Below are 20,384 nucleotides of genomic sequence, written 5' to 3' on the forward strand. Positions count from 1 at the left end.
GCATGAGAGCTCAGTTGGAGGATGTTGAATGGGGCTACCTCAAGAGCGAATGGAGAAAGAGGGTCAAAGTCGATGGGAGATTCGTACACGTGAACGGTCCCGTCGAGGTCTGTCGAGGTCACGACAGCAGGAGTATTTGGTCAGAGAGGAATTCGAGTCTCAGCTCCACGTAGTCTACCCGAGCTGCCAGCGGGCATACCGTCGCATGCGTTGGGCTGAAAGGAAACGTAGTCGATACCATCAAAGTAGTTGTACACCTCTGTTGCGTGAGCTGGAAAGTATATTTGTTAGTGGTTGTCTCTGTCTGGCCTGAGTTCACGGGAGAAGGACCATCCAACAGAGTTTCCCAAGGGCGTCTGGTCAATCCAACTGGCAAACGAGGTCACAAACGATCTCGCTCCGCCTTAGACAAAGCCATCGTATTCGGATAAGTAGGATAAGCTCTGATTCACAAAAATGATAGAGTTTGGCGGAGCCCGAGCGCGCCTCCGTCTAAAAGCCTCGCAGGTTGAGCCATGCAAGCCTCGTTGCAGGTTGGCATCGATAGTAGCAGCTTCAAAAATGGGTTCGCTGACGATATTCGTGTCACGGCAGAAGCCGCCGAGGTAAGACAAGGGAGAACGAGGGCGAGACGTGAGCATAGGCGGATGTTCTGAGAATGCCTCCAGTCCATCTGCTGCCCTTCCTGCCCTCTTGTTCTTCCTGCCTATGTAATAGTGTATCCAGAAATCAGCCAGGAGCAACCGCACAGTTTCGAAATCTCTGAACAGATCTGGCGACTCTTGGGTTGACGGCCCACTCCCCGGCAGCCGCGTCTGCATCTGCCCCTTTTTGAAGTCCTTCTAAATACGACCGCCAAGTGTGGTCTTGACATCCCAGCTGTGCCAGAGGGATCTGCCAGGCCATGTGATCGTGCGACTGCTCACGTGGAATATCAGTCTAAGGCGGACAGAAGGAAAGGTAAGACATCATCGGAATATTCGGGGATCTAGTATGACATATTATTAGGCTGGTCAGGACCAAAGGCACAGGAATAAGCAAGGCGAGTCCCCTTAAAAGGATCTCGTAGATCTCAGTGTTTGACAAAGGGTAGATCCGGTCCCCCACTTGTGTGAAAATCTCGAGTGGATTTGATAAATATGAATGTGGACCTTTCAGATTCTTCGCCGTTGAGAGCCATCTTCTGTGCCACCGCCATCCAACTTCATTACGTACCCCGACATCGCTTTCCGAAGACGTTCCAAGACTGGCAGACCATCGGAAAGCAAGCGTAAGAGAGGGATCGACCAGATGAGAAGATGCTCGGACCGTCGAAGACGGTGTGACTTCGTCTCTCCTTGCGACTAGACGGTGGTATTGCATTGAATACCTCAATTCCTCGGGGCACCTCGGAGTACCCGATATCGAATCGCTTTGTCCTACGTAGGCGTCGGTGGCTCGGCCGTGCTAACGTACTTTGCCCTGGATCTCGGGACGGTAATCAGACAGAAAAAGAAGGGAAACAGAAAAAAAGCAGTTTGCTTCTATGGTCGCCGGCCTAACTCGCCACAATGCGAATTTTTCTCCCAAAACAGAAACTGGATCCCAGGTCGCCCCGCGGCCAATGCAGCGGCGTTGTCCATTCACCCATCCGATCGGACCCTTGCCCCGCGGGGCGGCAGAGCTTTGACTACACTATTGGCAATCATAAAAAGATCAAGGGCGCTTCATTTTTATCGAAATGGCGTTTATTTGACGGGAATAGCCCATTATCGGCCTCCGAGCACCGAAATCTTGATCATGAGCGTAGCTGAGGGTCACTGTATTCGGTCCGAATGGAGCTCCATTACCGTTTCCTCAACGCCCCCCTCGGGGCAACTGAACGGGAATTTGAAGCTCTCTGACGATCGTATCCTTGACGATCATCCTCTATAAGACTGAGTCCAGATCCCACCAGGTCCCACCACTCATCATCATCACCACTACGCAATCAACATGTCTCAAATCGACGAGAAAGCCGATATCATTCAGAATGAAGCGCCCATCCTCGAGGGAGGCGCGCAGACGGAGCTCAATCATGAGGGAGTCCGCAAGTCTGCTTTCGACAACCTTGGCGTCTGGGAGACTGCGAAGACGTTCAGACGAGCAGTATTCTTCTGTGTCGCTTGCTACACCATGAGTATGCTCGATGGATGGTCAGTCTCTGTCGCTGGATCGATTGTCGTCAACAAGGGATTCGTAAACCAATTTGGTACTAGGGCAGGCCAGACGGGAGTTCAGCAGCTGTCGCCGACGTGGCGTGAGTGAACGCGTGTCTGAGCCGAGCTGACGGTGTTAGTCTCCGCTTGGCAGTGTATGTATGTGAGTAGAGAAGGACATAGGGAGACTCGGCGCTCATTGTGTAGAACTGTGGTCAATTCCTGTGTCTTCCCACCATTCCCTAGTGAGTTTGTGGCTGCAAATCCGATTCTGACTGCTTCTAGCATCGCCAACCGTTACGGTCGAGTCTTTGTCTTCTGGATGTCTTTGCTTTCCTTCTTGATCGTGAGTTTGATTGCGCGCCAAACGCCACCATAAGTGTGGGAAATCTCCTCGGCAATCGGCAATCGGCGGATCCCGAACTGACTGTTCTACAGGGCATGGTCTGTCTGACAATTGCGAGAACTCCTGCTGTCTGGGTAAGTTTTATGTCTTTGGGCTGTTTTGACATCCCCAGACTGTCGGTCAATTCTTCTGTGGACTCTCAGGCGCCATGGAACAGCTCTCAGTCACTCCCTACGCAGTGGAAATTGCCCCTACAAGGTCAGGAGCCTTCAGCAACAATCGCACGGGAAAAGATCACTGACGTTTATCAGAATTCGAGGTGGTTTGGTCACATTCCAGGCGGTCTGGTGAGTCGCAGACTGGTTGTCACGCGCTGACTTTGTCAGGTCATCCATCTTCCAGATCATCCTCGCCTTCATGCTCGAAATCATGAACCGAAAGTACCCTTACGACTGGTTAAAGCCTCTCTACGTCGTCTGGCCCCTTGCTGGAATCATCTTTGTCGCTATCATCTTGCTCCCTGAAAGCCCCTGGTTCTACGCAAGACGAGGAAACAAGGAGAAGGCCATCAAGTCTCTTAATAGACTCTACAAGGGTGTTCCGGGCTATGACGTCGAGGAGGAATACGCCGTCATCCTGCGAACGCTCTCACACGAACAGCAGATGCTTGACCTCCAAGGCGGAGGAGAGAGCTGGTTGGATCTTTTCAGACGCGGCAATCTGAAGCGAACTGTCATTGTCATGGCTTTCGAGGCTGGTATCTTGCTCGGAGGACTATCCATGGTCGGAAACTTCAAGACTTGTGAGTGATTCTATGCCTGATCAAACGCTGAATGTCAAGACTTCTTTGCCATTGCCGGAGGAATCAACCCTTTCTTGGCCAACTTGATCACCTCGTGAGCTTTCAGGGGTGGCTTTTGAGCTGACATGCAGCATCGTCAACCTCTTCATCGTCGCGGTCTACAGCGCCATTGCCGACAAGATTGGCCGTCGAACCCCTGTCCTCGTCTGTTTCATCGTTGTCTGCGTCACCCTCTGGATTATGGGAGGTCTTTACTACGTTTCGGCTGGCAAGGTCGTCGGAGGAGTGCTTGTCACCTGCGCTTGTCTCTGGAGTGGTGCAGAGACCATTACTCAAAATGTGTACTGGCTCATGGCTGCTGAACTTCCCTCCGCTCAGCTTCGACGTGAGTGGATGTGCTTCAAACCCTGCTGACATGTCAGTCAAGACTTGCTCTGCTGGTCTCTTCTGGGGAGCTGCTCTTGGAATGTCCACTGTGTAAGCTGCATGCCCCTTCATCCGAGCTGACAGTCTAGCTTTGCCGTCCCGCCTTCTCTTGACGCCCTCGGTCTCCGCTCTTCCTTCATTTGGGCGGCTTTGACCGTCCCAGTCTGCGTCTTCCTGTACTTCTACCTGCCAGAGACCAAGGGGTGAGCCAAGACGCTGTGGCTCTCGCTGACGATCAGACGATGCTCTGCCGAGATTGATGAATTGTTCGAGCGTGGTGTACCAGCCTGGAAGTGGTCTACTACCGTCACATCTGTTGAGGACCAGCTCAGAGAGGCTCAACTCTCGGGACAGATCGCGAACAAGGAGAATTTCGCTTAAGAATATGTTGTCGGATGCATTGTTTTACACCAAAACCCGATCGTACAGTATTTTTACACTCGCTCGTCTATACTGCCCTTGACATCGGTTCGTGTAACGGTTGTCGGTACCGTAGAATCTGGTCTGTCGAGCGGATACAACAAGACGAGTCGCTGCATGACCATGGCAACACAGCCGAGAACGAACATCCAGACGGTGGTCGCTGCGAAGCCAGGAACATAGCGAGGAGAGTCCTTTGCTGGCCATAGAAAGACGCCGTAGATGGAAGCCGAGTTGCCCAACGAATTGACAAAAGCTATGACGACGGCTCTCTTCTCGGCGGGGAAGGTGACGACGTTAGGGATCCACATGAGGATGAGGGGACAAACGGCGTAAACAAAACTGACCGCAAAGATGAGGAAGACGTCTACGAGTCAGACGGAGCCGGTGGAGCAGACTCACATTGGGCGAGATGTGTGGTGACTGACACGGTGAGGATGAAAAAGACGCATCCTCCGAACCCACAGACGGCGGTTGGGATCCACTTGGTCCTGCAGATGTCCGATAGGAAGGAGAAGATGAGGATGAAGGCAAAGGCTCCGGCGTAGATGGGTATAGTGTGGTCTGAAGTGAGCAGACGGCACTTGATCCAGTCTCACATTGCCCTTGATATCCCGTCCACCCGACTGTCATCAGTGGAGTCTTACGTACGGACTCACGGGATCCCACAAGCGTCGGGACAAAGTACTGGATGGTCTGTGCGCCTGTTGAAAGCATATCTGGGATTGAGCAGTGTCCACATCACACCACGCACACATCAAGACGAATATCCACGTTCGCCAGTCCGCCAGGACTAATCGCACGGCCTTACTAGACTCTATCCTCTCGCCTGTTCCTTGCGTGTTCGCGAGGCCGTCAAATGCCAGTCGCTGAGCTGCTAGCAGGCGTTCCTCTTGAGTCAGCCAGCTGGTTGTCGAGGGATAGTCGGGCATGATGAACCCTGATGATCTCAGCACGGCAGGCAAAATGAATATTACAAGTGAAGCAACCGAGGAAAGACGATCCGACCCCTTCGATGATCTAGCAGTGAGCCTAGGGGCGACCATAGACTGACTCACAAAGAGCCACTGCCATCCCTGGATGCCTCTCTTCCCGTCAAGATGTTGAGTCTGGCCTCAGCATGGAATGATGAGCTCACTCACTATCAAACCCGCGAGAAGTCCAGAGAATGCTCCGGCGATCGCAGTCGCAGTGTAGTAGATGGAAAAGCGTCTCGACAACTCGTATCGCCTGTACCAGCTCGACAAGTAGAAGGCGACCTGAAATGAGCGCCTCCATCAGGTGTACCTACCCCTGGCGAGAAACCGGCTTCGACAATGCCCAAGCAGAACCTGATAGCTGCGAGCTGTCTCCAATCCTTCGCAGCGGCCATGCAGGCCGCAACACCGCCCCAGAGCACGCATAACGCGCTCAGGTATACGGAAGGGCGGACCCTTGTGAGAATGAGATTCGACGGGACTTCAAATAGAACATAACTGATCTGAGGGTCAGGCTACGCGCGTCATGAGACCTACGAAAAAGACGAGGAGAATGACCGAATATTGATCCGATGTAAGGCCAAAGTCATCTTCAAGTCTAGCGTGAGCGAGATCAATACAGGTCTCACCCTCCAGTTTTTGCATTTCTAAGCGTCAGCTCGTCCCAGACTCTGTGCGCACCCTATATTCGCTCGATCCAGATACGACAATGCTGCATGTCAACCCGACAGTCGGTCCTCACCCACTGTACAAAGCCCAGACACAAGGAATCACTCTGAGATCGATCTTCCTGACGAGGTTCCTTTCGTCATCTGATCCTGGAGAATATGCCGCCGCGAGAGCCGCGACGGCAACGTCAGTCATCTCGGACATGGCTTTCCATCTGAGGTCCATGAAGATGCATGATGAGTCCGGTCCTCAGAAGCTTGTTCGACACTAGCGGCGATGTCCGAAAGTCGGTGCAGCCATGGCTGACCAGTGTCATGCCCGCATGATTCATGCGTTGTTGCCAGACCATCTCGCAGAGCCCACCTCACCGCTGCCATGCATATAATCAGCCTTGCTGAATATATCAACATCTTCAGATTCTTGACCTCTTTGCTTTCACGACACATCGAATACCCTGGAGAACAGATGACGTCGTGCGTCCACCGACCGAGAATACGCCGCCGTGAGCGGTATGCTCGGACACCAGGGGAGCGGCTCTCCGAGGATAATCAGATGTGGCGGGATACAGGTAACGACCATCAGTAGCTAGTTCATGGTGAATGTCAATGCCCCGCTATGTAAGCGTAGACCGCCAGCATCCGCTTCTTTCAGTGTGTCCTCGTTGTCCGCGGTCGTACAGGGGCCCTTTGGGGCTCTCGTCGGTGGGCGCTGCCTCACTTATACCATCACGAGCCGCTCAGAAGGTGCAAAAGGGCGTCATGAGTACCAACGAGCCTGGCTCTATCGGCTGTCACCCTCTCAGAGACAGTAGTATCGACCAGCTCTCCGAAAAGGAAGAAACTTCCCGAGATGTGATCTCGACTGCCAGATCATCATGTCCACCGGAACTTGGGCATTTGCGATCAGTACCTTGCCAGATCTATTTCACCCGAGCTCTCGGAGTTTGGACCAAAGTTTGGCGACTTTTATGACCCGAGGGAAGCAGCTTACTCGGTCAGCATCTTGCTCTTTGCGTGCGATCGTACATGAATACTCCTTCTTATTGACCGATTGCCGTTCCCGCCACAGGCTGTTTGCAAGTTCCTGGTCGGTCCATTATTGCTTCGGGCCGTGGGTCTTTAGACATAACACCCGCCTGCGCCTCTCTGCTATCCTCTGCTCTCTCTCTCTCTCCTCCTCCTCCCTTGGAGAGTTTTGCCACCTGCGTCTTTGCATTGGGCTGCATCGGCCACTTTTCTTGGGTGGTCTATTCTTCTCCACCACGGCTCAAATAATTAGAAAAAAATTAAACATCCCTTCCAATTCACCGAGAATGCGGCGATGGCACACACACACCACCCACCACCCTAACCAACCCAGATGGGCATGCATCATCTGATTCCAAAAAGGGGGCGAGAGGAAGGGGGCGGGGATGAGATACTTAAAAGGGTCGGGTGGGAGCTCCTAGTGGATTCCCCACCACACCCCTCTTACCCATACATCCCATACATTCACCATGGAGCACGCAGGACCAGTCGATGGCGGCACCAACCAGTACAGAGAGGAGCTCAATGAGATCCTCAAGAACCGAGACATCAAATGGTACAAGGGACACTATCTCAAGCTCAATGCTCTGCTGGTAAGTCACTTCCCTCTCTTGATCGATCGATCGATCGATCGAAGGAAGCTACACGCATACTCAAGCTGACTGGTCAACCAACAGTTCCTTCTCGTCATGACGTCCATGAACAACGGTTACGATGGCTCCATGATGAACGGTTTGCAGACTGTCGAGAACTGGCAAGTCTTCTTCCATCACCCTCACGGATCGGTGCTTGGTGTCTTCAACGCCATCCAATCCATTGGAGGAATCGTCGGTCTCCCTCTCGCTCCTTACTTATCTGAACGGTTCGGACGTCGAGGTGCTTTGGCTATTGGAGATGCCGTCATGCTCATCGGAGTCATTCTCCAGACTGCTTCGCAAAACGTCGCCATGTTCATCATCTGTCGATTCTTCATTGGAGTCGGTCTCGCCTTTGCTTGTCTCGCAGCCCCAGTCCTCATCACCGAGCTGGCGTTCCCGACCCACCGAGCTCCCATCACTGCCCTCTACAACTCGTCCTGGTATCTTGGATCTATTCTTGCGGCGTGGATCACCTACGGTACATTCAGCATCGCGAACACTTGGTCATGGCGAATCCCTTCCCTCATCCAAGGGTTTCCGTCACTCCTTCAAATCCTCCTGCTCTTCCTCATTATCCCAGAGTCGCCTCGTTGGTTGGTCGACAGAGGTCGCTTTGAGGAGGCCCACCGAGTCCTCACTGAATACCACTGCAACGGTGACGACACCGACCCCCTTGTCGAGCTCGAACTACGAGAGATCCGACAAGCTATCCACATCGAAAAGGAAATCAACAGGACCGTTACTTACCGAAGTCTCTTTGCTACCAAGGGAAATCGCCGACGAATGCTCGCCATTATCCCTTACGCCTTCTTCTCCCAATGGTCTGGCAACGGTATCTTGTCATACTATCTGAACATTGCTTTGGTCTCTTCCGGTATCACCTCGCACGCCTCTGAGAATCTCATCAACGGTCTCTTGCAGTTGTGGAACGTCATCACTGCATATGGAGGCGCTCTCAGTGTCGACCGACTCGGTCGTCGACCCCTGTGGCTCACCTCGGCCGCTGGAATGTGTGTCGCCTACACTGCCATCACCATTGCGGCTGCCTTGTACGAAAAGTCTCCAGTCACTGGTCTCTACACTCAAGTCGACCCTCCCGTCACACTCCACGCGCGAACATCTGCCGGCCACGCTGTTGTTGCAATGTTTTTCATCTACTATGGATTCTACAACATTGCCATGTCGCCCCTCCTCGTTGCCTACACTGTTGAAATCCTTCCCTTCAACCTTCGTGCCAAGGGTCTCTTCGTTATGCAAGAATGTGTCAATCTGTCTTTGGTCTTCAACCAATACGTCAACCCTATTGCCCTTCCCGTGCTCAGGTGGAAGTACTACTGTATCTACGCCGCTTGGATTGCTGTCGAATTCGTCTGGCTCTACTTCACCATCATCGAGACCAAGGGACCCAACGGACCCCTTCCATTGGAAGAGATTGCCGCCATCTTCGACGGAGAAGAGGCTCGAGAAGAGATTGCACGCACTCAAATCGCTCCTGCCGCTCAAGATGACAAGTCGTCGGGTAACGAGATGGAGGAGAAAGCAGCCGTATGATTTGCGTCTGAAAGTGTCATTTGAATGTATGGTCGTTACTGTGGTTTCCCTACATCCAGTTTCAATAAAGGTCATGCTGTCGTCGAGGCGCTTGATGATCTCGATGGTCATTCACCCTATGTCCAGCGGAGTACGGGCCGAAGCTAAATCCAGGACGCACCCTGGCAGGCTCGCACCGCAAGGCAATATGTGTATCAGACCCTTCGCCAGACCACTTAATGATTTGCCTCGATCGGATACTTCGTACAGATGCGATTTGCGCATTTTATTCTCACCGTTGACTGCTTTACCGCATGCACGACCGTATCCTTATGACTGTTATTCTTGCCGAGACTCCAAACCCGATGCTTGGGGCCATTGTCTGTCTTCAGATCGACCTGAGCGTCACAGCTCAGGAGGTCACACGCCTCGTCACGAAGCGATATGCCACATGGATATTCACCGATGCATAGGATCGAGCGGAGCAGCTTACACTGTCACTCCGGTGAGAAGCCCCTCTCTCGCAATGCCGTTGCTGCCTTCAGTAGGCGGGGCCCGCTCGGGGGATTTGACCCAATTTAAGAATCGCACTAGCGTCCTTTTTGCCCCGTGAGTCGACATTGCCAGGCCTGCATCCCGGTCAGTTCTCGGGACAGATTCGGACGACATGGTCTCTCGCAGGAGCCTCATATAAGGTCTCGATGTAAGCTTTCATGTCATCTCCAGAACACCATGCTCTTCCTCCTCGCCCTTCTCGCGCCGCTCGTGAGCGCAGCTCCTACTAAACGCTGGGAATGTGCATCCACGAATAACTCGCAATGCTCCCTCGCTTCTCTTGCAGAGCGATCTGGCAAGCTGTACTTTGGAACGGCTTACCAGTCGTTCTATATGGCGGCAGAGGGTTTCACGCCGGTCTTGGACTCTGAGTTTGACCAATACACTCCCGAAAATGAGATGAAATGGTCTGTCATTCAACCTGAGCCCAATGTCTTCAACTGGACCGGAAGCGATCTCGTAAGCGGACCTTGCCACAACTTTTGCTGATGACAGATCATTGCCCATGCGAAAAAGACGGGATCTATCGTGCGAGGACACAACTTTTGTTGGGATTCGCAAACGTGAGCACGTGGAATCCAGTCGCGCTGATTCTCAGCCCCGGATACGTGACCAACATCACCGACCCTGACGAGCTCAAGTCTGTCTTGAAGAGCCACATAGACGCCGTACTGGGTCGTTACGGGAACGATCTGTATGCATTCGACGTAATCAACGAGCGTGAGTCATTCTTACGGACTCGAGCTGACCCGCAGCACTGAACGACAACGGCACGTTCAAGTCAAACGTGTGGTACAATGTCTTGGGCGAAGACTATCTCGGCATTGCGGTGAGTCGATTCAATCATCGTCTGCTCACTCTCAGCTCGACTATGCTCATGCTGCCGCCCCCAATCTCAACCTTTACATCAACGACTACAACATTGAAAGCGTCAACAATAAATCCCAAGCCATGGCCAAAGTCGCTCAAGGCCTCCTTGCTGCTGGCAAGCCACTCAACGGAATTGGCTTTGAATCTCACTTTATCGGCGGCGAGACACCCGACGACATCGCGGAGTCCATGAAGCAGTTCACAGATCTCGGCCTCGACGTCGCAATTACCGAACTCGATGTCCGGGTTCCGGTGAACAACATGGGCATTGCAAATTCTACATGGCTCGAGATTCAGTGGGTGTTAGAGAAACTGCAATGCTAATAACCAGGGCAAAGGACTATGCTCAAGTCGTGTCCGTCTGTCTCAACAACACAAAGTGCCCGGGAGTCACAGTCTGTGAGTTTTGACCGGGTGAACCTCCTTGACATTCGTAGGGGGCTTTGCAGACTACTTCTCCTGGATTCCCGGCGTCTTCGCAGGATACGGTGCGGCAGATCTGTACGGATTCACTTACCAGCCCAAACCTGCGTTTTACGCGGTGCAGGACACGTTGTAAAAAGGCGATTTGGCCGGAGACACAGGTATTGAGGTTTACAAACGTTAATAATAGGATCCAGAGTGCACATGGATCTCGTTCCTATGCTTCAATTTGAGATTCAGCGTGGTGAAGAGGGGAATTTAGCCCATTTATAAATAAGCGAAGCATAGGGGGGGAGCGAAATGTGCGGACCTCACCATTTTGACAAACCCTATTCCCGTCCAGTTCAATGTGTGCCTCGTCGACTTTATTTCTTCGTTACGGTTCCCCGCGATACGATATCGCGGCGGAGAGGAGTGCGGATCTTGGTTCGACGCCACGTTATCTAATGTGGCGTCACGTTTACGACGCCCGTTCCAAGAAGCTATCTTGCTTTGGGCCCAAAGTTTCGGGCGTGACTGCTTTGGATGTATTTTGGACCATGTCGGCCCCAACGGCGTACAATTCGCTTACGACGCCTGATCTCGCGGAATCCTGCTGGACCCATATATACTCAGTCTCAGGATATCCCTTTCCCACCATTCCGCCACCATGTCTGAACATCTCTCAGACGACGTGTCCGAAGAGAAGGTCATCACACCCAACGACGTTTTCGGAGAGGTCAAGACCTTTGTAACCTCCGAGAGCGAGTGGGTGCCCCCCAATGAGTGGATCGAGCGGTTTGTTGCCGAGTATACCGGTCATCACGATGGCAGCACCGAGACCCTGGCTCCCGGTACTGATCCTCTGAGAGCCGCCTATGCAGTCTTGACCTTAGAGGAGGACGCTGCCAAGGGCGTCCTTGTCGACGGCCTTAAGGCATATCGCCAGGACTATACCATTGACCACAACCTTCTTGCCAGGTGCCGGTCGCTTCTGGAAGGACCCGAAGCTCTTGGTACTGATCGAAACGATTGGGGCTACCAACTTTGCAAGACGGCCGGTTTCTTCCACAATTGGTCGTGTTATGCCGAAGTGAGAGCAGTGACACTCCCCTATGACGATGTGGATGAGCCATGCGAGACGTTCAGAGCGTACCTTTTGGGAACCCTGTGGGTCTGCGTCGTGACAGCGGTGAACACTTGTGGGTGATCCCTTCCAGGATTTTCCACTGACTTTAGTCTTCTCACAACGTCAACCTGGTATCAGTATTCCCGGTCAGCTTGTTCAGCTCTTGCTTGTGCCTATGGGACGAGGACTCGCTCTCCTTTTGCCAGACTGGGGATTCACTTTCCGTGGCAAACGCCACTCACTGAATCCTGGACCGTGGTCGGCCAAGGAGCAATTGTTCTCGACCATTTTCTTTGGCGGCGCCTCCACTATCGGCAACTTTACAGGTCTTCTCGATTTGCGAATGCCTGCTTTCTTTGGACTCAAATGGGTCACCTTTGGTTACGCTTTGATTCTCGCATGGGCCAATCAGCTGTTCGGGTTGGGAATGGCAGGTATCCTCCGACGACTCACAGTGTATCCTACCACTGCAGTTTGGCCACAATCACTCCCCACTCTGGCGCTGAACAGAACGCTGATCAGCTCGGACAACAAGCGGGAGACGATCAACAAATGGAAGATCAGTCGTTTCAATGCGTTCCTCGTCGCCACTGGCATCTTCATCGTCTGGTACTGGATTCCGAACCAATTCTTTGGCGCCCTCCGTATCTTCAATTGGATGACTTGGATAGCACCCAACAACATCAAGCTAGCCGTCGTCACTGGCGGTTACGGGGGCATGGGCTTCAACCCCATCTCCACGTTTGACCCTTTGACCTCCGGTAGTGGCGCCATGAACGTGCCATTCTTTGCGTGAGTACATCCCCAGTGAACATCACTGACGCCGCCCAGCCAATTCCAGCAATTCGTCATGCGAGTCATCTCTGGCGTCATCATCATCATCCTCTACTTTGCCAACGTGTCCTGGGGTGGCTACCTCCCGATCAATTCGAACGGTATCTACAACAACAAGGGAAAGACCTACAATGTTAGCATGGTGCTTGACGAAAAGCTCCAGGTCGACATTGACAAGTACAACGACTACGGCCCCCCATACTATTCCATCTCGAACCTCTTCATCACCGGCGCAAATTTCATGTATTACACCTTCAGCATTGTCTATGTGTTCATCCGATACCGCGAGCAGATTGTCAAGGCCTACTATGGTGTCGTCATGAATGTTGTCAAGAGGCGAAGTGGTTACCATGGGTTCACAGATGGAAACACTCGCATGATGCTGGCGTACCCCGAGGCTCCGGAATGGTGGTACACCATCCTCTTCCTCTTTGGCTTTGTCATCTCCATCATCACGGTCTGTGCCTTCCCCACGCAGACGCCATGGTGGACGATCCTCGCTATTGTTGGCATTGGCGCCTTTTTGACTGTCCCATGGGTCATTATCCAATCCATCGCCGACACTGGAATTCAGCTTGGAACCATCTGGCAGGTCCTGCCCGGTCTCTGGTTCCCTGGTGAACCCTTGCCCCAGCTCATGTTGCTCATGCTCGGTGACGCGTTCGAAGTTATGGCGGGAAGTTTCACCAACAACCTCAAGATGGCCCACTACGCCCGCATGCCCCCAAGAGCCGTCTTCCGTGGACATGTCATCGCCTGTGCCATCAACGTCGTCATCTACTGTGCCATTCTCCAAGTCTACCTCTCGTTCTTTAACAGCGATTCGACGCTCTGTCAGTGGGACAACCCTCAGCACATGGTCTGCGCTGGTCCTCACGGTGTCTATGCATCAGTCATTCAGTTTGGCGCATTCGGGACCAACAACATGTTCAAGCTCTACCCCAAGCTTTCTTGGTGCTTCTGGCTTGGAGGCATACTCGGTGTGGGCTGGATCGCCGGGGAGTATGGTCTCCCACGTCTCCACAACCGAATCAAGGGACGCATGGAGGCGAGCAGGTTCGCGTGGTTCGACCGATATATCTGGACGACGGGTGGCCGAATCCTCGGAACGCTCAACCCCGCCATCGCTCTGTCTGGCGCTCTCAATTGGTCAGGTAACAACAACTTGACCTATGCTACCACCGGTATCTACATCGCTTGGCTGTTCCAGTACTACCTCAAGAGACGATACACCGCCTGGTGGCAGAAGTACGCGTATCTCTTGTTCGCAGGTATCAACGTCGGTGTGGCCATCTCGGGTCTGATCGGGACCCTCGTGTTCAGCTTTGGAGCTGGTAAGGGTGTGTCTTTCAAATGGCGAGGAAATACCATCAGTCAGGCCGGAGACGACTGGAAGTTGTACAACAGTGAGGTCGCGTATCTACCTTTGCCTGAGAAGGGATACTTTGGTTTGGACAGGAATCAGTACCCGGAGAATTGGTAGGTGTGGCAGCTAAGGTGGACTCGCGTTTGAAGATCTCGTGGTGTCATTTGATGCAATCAATCACCGTGTCCCATGTATCATCTCTCCGACAATTGTCCAATCGGCGAAGACGGCATCGGGCAACACGCCTTGCACATTCATGCACAGCGGTGGTCTCCGTAGTCACTTCGATCAGCCCAGCTAAACCAACAGGCCCCAATGAGCCCCAGTCCAGCGGCAGAGGCGCCGCCGTCATCTCGATTGACACATGGCATAAATTAAACCCCGAAATTGCTCCATGGGCTCTCGTCGCACGCTCCATGTGCCAGTTCCGAGCCGCAAATTAATTGATGCATTTGGCGCTAGTGGAGCTTGTTCGGCGCACGGCTAGACGTATATATACTGATAAGACACGACATGGTGCATCACCAACGCAGCCATGTTCTCCCTCCTCGCTCTCCCACTTCTAGCTGTAGCAGCTGCAGTCCCCGTCAGCAGGCAGGACAGCGGCGGTGTCAAGGAGCTGTGGCTCTTCAACGATATTCGAGTCTCCGATGCCAACGCTATCAAGACTGCCGGCTATGACACCGTGATCATGTTTCAACTGGGCATCTTTGCCAATGCTTCGCTCGCTTACTATGGAGACGAGAAGGGTCAGAATGACAACCCCGTCCTGCTGGTCGACGGAGGTGTCTACGTCGAAGACATTGGGCTCGCCGACATTGTCACCGGCTACAAAACCGGCACTACTACCATCGACAGGACCGAGATCACCATCGTCTCTGGCAATGTGTTCTGGCAACGAATCCAAGCCATGGTCGAGGCCAATGGAACTGGCCCAGACACCGCACTCTACCAGAACTTTGCAGCCTTGAAGACCGCCTGGAACTTAGATGCCATCAATGACGACGATGAGGAGAACTATGACGTCTCGAGTACCGTTGCCTTTGCCCAGATGCTGGGACAGATCGGGTACAAGTTCACCACGGCTCCTTACACCAACACATTCTTCTGGGCACAAGTTGGACAGGGCATCAATGATGCAAACCTTTACGACCGATCCTATCTCCAATGCTATGATGGAGGGGAGGGTAATGACCCGGGACTTTGGGCTTTCGAGGTCGGCATGCCACAAGTGCCCCTGCTCTGGGTCACCAACACCGACAAGCCACAGGATGGTAACACCCCGGCTCAGGTTCAATCTCAGATGCAACAGTGGAAAGACACGTATGGGTCCAACATTGCTGGGGGAGGATTGTGGAACGACTATGACATTTACTACAATAACAATTCATATCAAACCTACGCACAGGCTTTGGAAGCCGTGTTTGGCTAGAAATACCAATGCATCGCTATAACTTTTCGTGCTGAACCTCGACTTCTTGCTTGAGCTCTCCCGCAACTGACTGATCAGCGGAGTTTCCAAACCACCACTCACTTGCGAGCTGCTCCTCTCGCGAATGTTTGCCCACCCGCTCTGCCGATTTGTCGAGAGGTACGATGAGCTTCATGGTTCGGAATAACTCGTCCATCTCCTCGAGCGTCCTTCCTCTGGTCTCAGGGAAGAAGAGGTAGAAGAATATGGCATTGGTCATGGAGCAAATGGTGAAAACGAGGTAGTATTTCCAGCCTAGCTCTTAGCAGAGCCTCAAGAGCTACTCACCGATCGAGTCGAATGCTTTTGGAGTAACTTGGCCGATCATGAAATTGGCCAGCCACGAGGCAGAGGTGGTGATACCCGTGGCCTTTGCTCGGACGGCAGTGTTCATGATTTCGACGGGGCTAGGGTCAGCCAAGCACCTCATTTCACTCACTATACCCAGGATAGAGGTCCGATGCAGAAGGAAAAGACAAAGTTGTAGATAAAGATCATGACCACAAAGGCGTACCCTTCGCCTTTGGTGCCTCCGCCGGTGGCAAATTGCTTTGCCATGGCACTGCTGTCAGCTCCCGAATCGAGCTTCACCCACGTTGCTACGGCAAAAGCGACGCTCGCTGCCAAATTGCCATAAATGAGTGGAGGTCGGCGTCCGACTCGGTCAAGGAATAGAACACAGAGCGCCTCGGCTGCGAGTCCATTAACATTGTTGAGACTATTGATGAGGAGAGCGTTTTTGGCGAACCCGACGGAGGAGTACACTGTGCTACAAGGTGAGCCACATCCCATGACAGCACTCACTTGGCATAGTATTGAATGGCGGAGACTCCAGTCATCTGGACTGAGAACTGCAATACAACTCCATAAAACACTTTTCTCAAGTTGGCACCGTCTCGGAAAATCTTGTCCTTCAGCACTGATCATTTGCTGACTGGACATACCACTGTCCATGCTCTGCTTGCCATCTCCTGCTCTTCGTCCAACTTGGCCGAGATGGTCGCAAATTCAGCTTGGACCAAACGGTCGTTGATATTGCCACGAGAGTGAAGTCTGGCCAAAGAAGCGAGGGCCTCCTCGGGACGGCCCTTGATCATCAACCATCTGTTGTCAGCTACAAGTCATCGATTCCGCTCACCTTGGGGACTCCGGGAGCACAAAGAGGCACAAGACAATGGGGATAGCGGGAAGCATTTGGAATGCGAGCTTTGGATCAGCTTCACACGCGAAAGCCAGACTCACTGGAACCCGCCATTGGATCTGTGTTCCCATCGCACCTTGCTGGCAGCCGTAACCGATCCATCCGGCGACAAACGCACCTATACCCAGAGACAGCTGGAACAAGGCGGTCAATTGTCCTCGGTTAGATGGGTGGGCGATCTCGGATTGGTACACTGGAGATGAGCGGAGAGTACGCGTCTTTCACATACATGGGACCAATACACCCTGAGGATGTCAGTGGCTGTTGAGGAGTCTCCGCTCACCAGTTGTCCGATCGCCAGTCCGGCAATGAATCTGCCGGCCATCATCTGCTCCTTGTTCTGAGTAGAAGTCTGAATGACTCCTCCAACAATAAAGATGCATCCAGCGATGGTTACTGAGATTAGCTCTGAGCGCTGATGTCAACTCACAAGCAACCCGTCGGCTCAGGGCATCGGCAGCATAGGAGGCTGGAATGGTTCCGACGAATGCACTATTTTCAGCTCCTCCCAGGAGATATGACTTACCCTAGCAATAGGGACGAGGTTATGAACCCGATATAGTTTGCATTGGTCGTGTCAACAGTCTTGACAAAGTCGGGTGCCGCCAGGACATAGGCAATGACACCGAGATCATACCCGAATAGACCTGCACCGCTCCTGAAAGAGCTCAGCGAGATACGACGTCGGACCTACGCAACGAATACGGCACAGAGAAACGTGTAGAGCTTAGGGGATAGTTGACCGACCATGTTAAGGGGGGATGTTTTGATGCGGGGCTCTCATGAGCCCATGTGCTGGGTATTTAATGACGTTCATGTCGCCGTGAGACGGTGCGAGGCTCCGCGGAGAAAACAGATTCGCCGAATCTGATTCGGCGGATTGACTTTGGGGTTTTATATTTCATAGACAGCCAATGAGTCCCAGACAGAGATTGAGGCAGAGACATCAGCGGTGTGTATGCGAGATGCCAGTATGGACCTCCAGACATGACTGAATGAGCAGAAGACGTCCATTACCTGTCCACACCATTCTATGCGTTTGCCAGTCTGGACGGTTCATGATGACTGCCACCACCATCATTCCGCCGCTTAGATTTTGGGCATTTCGGCGAAACGCCAATCAATACCCGGCTGCCATCCGCCGTCAACAGTCTTCACTCAAACATGCACAGACGAGAGCCATTGCGCAGACGGCTGGCGTGAGTGCAGCAGTGAAGGGCCGGACTGACTGATCAGGTGCACCAACTGTCGAACAGTCAAGGTAGGTAGCCCATCTCGCACTCGGCTCAGTCCCCAGTCTCGCTGCGTTCCTGTCCCCGACTCAGGCACATCCTGTCAAAGATGCGGTATGCGGGGTCCCATAACATGGCTAACGCCCAGTTGAAAACGGTCTGACCTGCCAGTATCCGGCGCGACGACGCCGAGGCGAAATCTCGCCTCGAGGCTCGGCGCGACAAGAGCCCAAAGATCCGCCGTCGCAACCAGCAGAGCGTGTTGTGGCTTATCCACCGGATCGACTTCGTGCGAGAACTTCGGGACCGAGTCAGTGGCAGAGTCCAACGACATCGCTTCGCGAGTGGGCTCGGGTGTCAGATACCCAACAGAGTCCTGCTCGATCCAATGTGACGGCAAGCGGGATCAACCGCCATGTCGATGTGGACATGTCCGGCCAGCTAGACCCATTCCACGCGAAGGCCGGAAAGACCACTGGACAACGCGTAGAGCAGCATACGGCGACCTTGTCGGACTATCAAGATCCTGGTGAGTGCTACTATGAGGCTTTCTGCTGAATCAAAGTCGCGTGCCATCTCCTCAGTGCAGTCGAAGCGGGCGTCTTGTTCATCTCGTGAGTGGGCAGGGTAGCACAATCTGACGGCAGTTTCATGGAGCGACTCAATCCTATGGTGGGGCTCCTGGACCCGGCAAGTGAGGCACATTCGAGACGTAGCTTATTCAGTCCACGATTTCTCGTCTATGCGGAGGTCGTCACTGCTCTTCACCACCATCATGGCAGCTGCAGCTAAATTCTTTCGCAAGGAGCTATACGACGCTCTCATCAGCCACTGCCAGACGCTCTTGCTTCGGTCAATCTTTGCAGGTCATTGCTCCATCGATCTGGTCCAATCACTCATCCTCTTGGTGTTCTGGAAGACACCAGTGGACAAGTCAGCATGGGTCAATATCGGCATCGCAGTGAGGCTGTCTCATCAGCTCGGTCTACATATTCCTAGACAGGAGCCGCTACCAGCGGACCCCGAGGAGGCGGCACTGGTACGAGACAGGGAGAGGACGTGGTTCTGTGAGTGTTCGCGGGTGCCGAGGCTGACAGCAGGCTTGTCTTGTAGGTACAAGCGTGCGAGCAAACGCTGAGGTCCCGCCTTCAGGCATGGACGGAACGTGAGCCAGCCAGGGGAGGCGCCGCTGATGACAGCTATTCTGACATTTTTGGACTCCCCCATACGATATCTGAGGATCAGTTCATGAATGTAGGTATCTCGCACAATCTCGCTCATTACCAGGCCGCCGTTTGGGTTCAAGAAGCCACGGATAGTTCTCGGTCCATCGACCTGCACTTGGCAAGCTCGATAGAGTGAGAGCCCTTGTCGATGAGACTGATAGGTAGGCTTGCTGGGAGCCACCTCATGCTTGTCAAAATCAAACGAGAGGCGCATCTCATCAATCGTGATCTCAAAAAACCCATACTACTGCAGATACGAAAGGACTATTCTGAGCACATTGAAAAGTGGTTTGAGAAGGAATCGGGTGGGTAGCATCTCCGATATGACTGACACGCAGCGATGAGCTCCACGGAACGGGCCTTTCTCAAATGGTACGATATCCGAGCCTTGATAGATGTCTACTTTTTGCTGCTCGACGGGTCCTTGTCAAGCGAAGACGCCGCACGCAGACAGGAGATTGTCGATCTGGTGCACCGGCTAGCCGAACAGACAAGTGTCTTGGGTGATTCGGAAGACCTGGTTTTCCTGCAGGACACTGCAGCTGTCCAGCTCTCTACACTCGGTTCACTCTTGCTCGACGTAAGACGACCACCAAAAATGCTCGCTGACCGTAGTCATTCTCCTCCTTCCTCCCCCACCAAAAGGCCTCCATCTTTCGAGATCTATCCATGATACAGCAATGCTGTGCGATGGACCGGACCGGTGACCAAACCTTGCCCGTGGCATTTGTCGCGCGTTTCCTCGGCAAGGTCACGGCGCAATTGTCCGGAAGCCTTACGTTGGATATTCCTTCGGAAGCAGAGTCGGGGCTGGGCGTTTTAGAGTTCATCGATCCCGCAGGACCGGAGGTGGGGGGAAAGGCATCATGGCAGGAACTGACGAGCAGATGGACATTGTGCCGTCCGATTTCGACGACGTGCTGCCAGACCCAGATGGGCAGTATTGGTGAGCTCACCTCATCGACGAATCTCACACCAGGTCCTCGTTATTTGTGTCCCCAACTGTTGTTCTTGGCCCTCGTTAATTCGGTCTAATTATAGCCCGAATTGACGCATGTAATCTGCCTGAAATTAAGCGTTTCCGGCGC

At 53.1% G+C, this 20,384-nt stretch overlaps 9 protein-coding genes across 9 annotated transcripts; 6 read left to right on the top strand and 3 right to left on the bottom strand.

The window, feature by feature from the left end:
• Positions 1–380: 380 nt before the first annotated feature.
• On the bottom strand, positions 381–806 carry BD324DRAFT_339749 (hypothetical protein). The gene has a single exon (XM_022012522.1). The coding sequence runs from the start codon at positions 671–673 to the stop codon at positions 449–451; it is 225 nt and encodes a 74-aa protein (XP_021872084.1). The 5' UTR covers positions 674–806; the 3' UTR covers positions 381–448.
• A 1,168-nt stretch (positions 807–1,974) lies between these two features.
• On the top strand, positions 1,975–4,132 carry BD324DRAFT_607752 (general substrate transporter; the record flags this gene model as incomplete). Its single annotated transcript, XM_022014082.1, has 13 exons — positions 1,975–2,278; positions 2,318–2,340; positions 2,385–2,422; positions 2,463–2,523; positions 2,616–2,657; positions 2,696–2,781; positions 2,835–2,870; positions 2,910–3,325; positions 3,365–3,419; positions 3,457–3,710; positions 3,748–3,802; positions 3,841–3,954; positions 3,991–4,132. The coding sequence occupies 13 exons, from the start codon at positions 1,975–1,977 to the stop codon at positions 4,130–4,132; spliced, it is 1,626 nt and encodes a 541-aa protein (XP_021872085.1).
• Positions 4,133–4,185: 53 nt separating this feature from the next.
• BD324DRAFT_577588 (major facilitator superfamily domain-containing protein) lies at positions 4,186–6,042 on the bottom strand (the record flags this gene model as incomplete). Its single annotated transcript, XM_022013267.1, has 13 exons — positions 4,186–4,538; positions 4,574–4,735; positions 4,771–4,797; positions 4,831–4,890; positions 4,926–5,111; positions 5,149–5,191; positions 5,230–5,280; positions 5,314–5,430; positions 5,463–5,651; positions 5,686–5,746; positions 5,778–5,795; positions 5,830–5,860; positions 5,895–6,042. 13 exons carry the CDS (start codon positions 6,040–6,042, stop codon positions 4,186–4,188), a joined length of 1,446 nt encoding a protein of 481 aa, XP_021872086.1.
• A 1,270-nt stretch (positions 6,043–7,312) lies between these two features.
• On the top strand, positions 7,313–9,031 carry BD324DRAFT_649546 (general substrate transporter; the record flags this gene model as incomplete). Its single annotated transcript, XM_022018009.1, has 2 exons — positions 7,313–7,435; positions 7,520–9,031. 2 exons carry the CDS (start codon positions 7,313–7,315, stop codon positions 9,029–9,031), a joined length of 1,635 nt encoding a protein of 544 aa, XP_021872087.1.
• A 439-nt stretch (positions 9,032–9,470) lies between these two features.
• On the top strand, positions 9,471–11,211 carry BD324DRAFT_619831 (xylanase). Its single transcript, XM_022015213.1, has 7 exons — positions 9,471–10,024; positions 10,061–10,128; positions 10,164–10,285; positions 10,321–10,394; positions 10,430–10,731; positions 10,767–10,834; positions 10,873–11,211. The coding sequence occupies exons 1-7, from the start codon at positions 9,743–9,745 to the stop codon at positions 10,992–10,994; spliced, it is 1,038 nt and encodes a 345-aa protein (XP_021872088.1). The 5' UTR covers positions 9,471–9,742; the 3' UTR covers positions 10,995–11,211.
• Positions 11,212–11,507: 296 nt separating this feature from the next.
• Positions 11,508–14,283, top strand: BD324DRAFT_577767 (OPT oligopeptide transporter protein-domain-containing protein; the record flags this gene model as incomplete). Its single annotated transcript, XM_022013278.1, has 3 exons — positions 11,508–12,039; positions 12,077–12,758; positions 12,798–14,283. The coding sequence occupies 3 exons, from the start codon at positions 11,508–11,510 to the stop codon at positions 14,281–14,283; spliced, it is 2,700 nt and encodes an 899-aa protein (XP_021872089.1).
• A 418-nt stretch (positions 14,284–14,701) lies between these two features.
• Positions 14,702–15,598, top strand: BD324DRAFT_649549 (coagulation factor 5/8 type domain-containing protein; the record flags this gene model as incomplete). The annotated part of the gene is made up of 1 exon (XM_022018010.1): positions 14,702–15,598. One exon carries the CDS (start codon positions 14,702–14,704, stop codon positions 15,596–15,598), a length of 897 nt encoding a protein of 298 aa, XP_021872090.1.
• On the bottom strand, positions 15,583–17,675 carry BD324DRAFT_619835 (general substrate transporter). Its single transcript, XM_022015214.1, has 14 exons — positions 17,533–17,675; positions 17,365–17,496; positions 17,269–17,330; positions 17,122–17,234; positions 17,068–17,083; positions 16,880–17,031; positions 16,776–16,843; positions 16,582–16,741; positions 16,442–16,542; positions 16,233–16,406; positions 16,077–16,199; positions 15,926–16,044; positions 15,701–15,892; positions 15,583–15,664 (listed from the first exon to the last, which is right to left on the bottom strand). The coding sequence occupies exons 1-14, from the start codon at positions 17,586–17,588 to the stop codon at positions 15,615–15,617; spliced, it is 1,518 nt and encodes a 505-aa protein (XP_021872091.1). The 5' UTR covers positions 17,589–17,675; the 3' UTR covers positions 15,583–15,614.
• Positions 17,676–17,985: 310 nt separating this feature from the next.
• BD324DRAFT_619840 (hypothetical protein) lies at positions 17,986–20,373 on the top strand. Its single transcript, XM_022015215.1, has 16 exons — positions 17,986–18,037; positions 18,075–18,099; positions 18,136–18,184; positions 18,219–18,599; positions 18,636–18,684; positions 18,718–18,764; positions 18,796–19,137; positions 19,171–19,179; positions 19,223–19,235; positions 19,270–19,324; positions 19,358–19,428; positions 19,462–19,601; positions 19,635–19,876; positions 19,912–20,145; positions 20,184–20,242; positions 20,276–20,373. The coding sequence occupies exons 1-16, from the start codon at positions 18,003–18,005 to the stop codon at positions 20,319–20,321; spliced, it is 1,797 nt and encodes a 598-aa protein (XP_021872092.1). The 5' UTR covers positions 17,986–18,002; the 3' UTR covers positions 20,322–20,373.
• Positions 20,374–20,384: the final 11 nt, after the last annotated feature.

This window comes from Kockovaella imperatae (genome assembly GCF_002102565.1).
Source record: "Kockovaella imperatae strain NRRL Y-17943 chromosome Unknown BD324scaffold_4, whole genome shotgun sequence".
Lineage (NCBI taxonomy): Eukaryota > Fungi > Basidiomycota > Tremellomycetes > Tremellales > Cuniculitremaceae > Kockovaella > Kockovaella imperatae.

Bases quoted from the DNA above. Each gene is read 5' to 3' on its own strand.
- BD324DRAFT_619835 (XM_022015214.1), bottom strand. From the start codon at position 17,588: ATGGTCGGTCAACTATCCCCTAAGCTCTACACGTTTCTCTGTGCCGTA. The intron at 17,235-17,268 runs GTGAGTTGACAT...AGCTAATCTCAG, and splicing joins CCTGAGCCGACGGGTTGCTT to TAACCATCGCTGGATGCATC. The intron at 16,200-16,232 runs GTGGGTGAAGCT...AGCTGACAGCAG, and splicing joins GTCGCTTTTGCCGTAGCAAC to TGCCATGGCAAAGCAATTTG.
- BD324DRAFT_619831 (XM_022015213.1), top strand. From the start codon at position 9,743: ATGCTCTTCCTCCTCGCCCTTCTCGCGCCGCTCGTGAGCGCAGCTCCT. The intron at 10,025-10,060 runs GTAAGCGGACCT...TGCTGATGACAG, and splicing joins ACTGGACCGGAAGCGATCTC to ATCATTGCCCATGCGAAAAA. The intron at 10,395-10,429 runs GTGAGTCGATTC...GCTCACTCTCAG, and splicing joins AAGACTATCTCGGCATTGCG to CTCGACTATGCTCATGCTGC.
- BD324DRAFT_339749 (XM_022012522.1), bottom strand. From the start codon at position 673: ATGGACTGGAGGCATTCTCAGAACATCCGCCTATGCTCACGTCTCGCC.
- BD324DRAFT_619840 (XM_022015215.1), top strand. From the start codon at position 18,003: ATGCACAGACGAGAGCCATTGCGCAGACGGCTGGC. The intron at 19,429-19,461 runs GTGAGAGCCCTT...ACTGATAGGTAG, and splicing joins CACTTGGCAAGCTCGATAGA to GCTTGCTGGGAGCCACCTCA. The intron at 19,877-19,911 runs GTAAGACGACCA...CGCTGACCGTAG, and splicing joins TCGGTTCACTCTTGCTCGAC to TCATTCTCCTCCTTCCTCCC.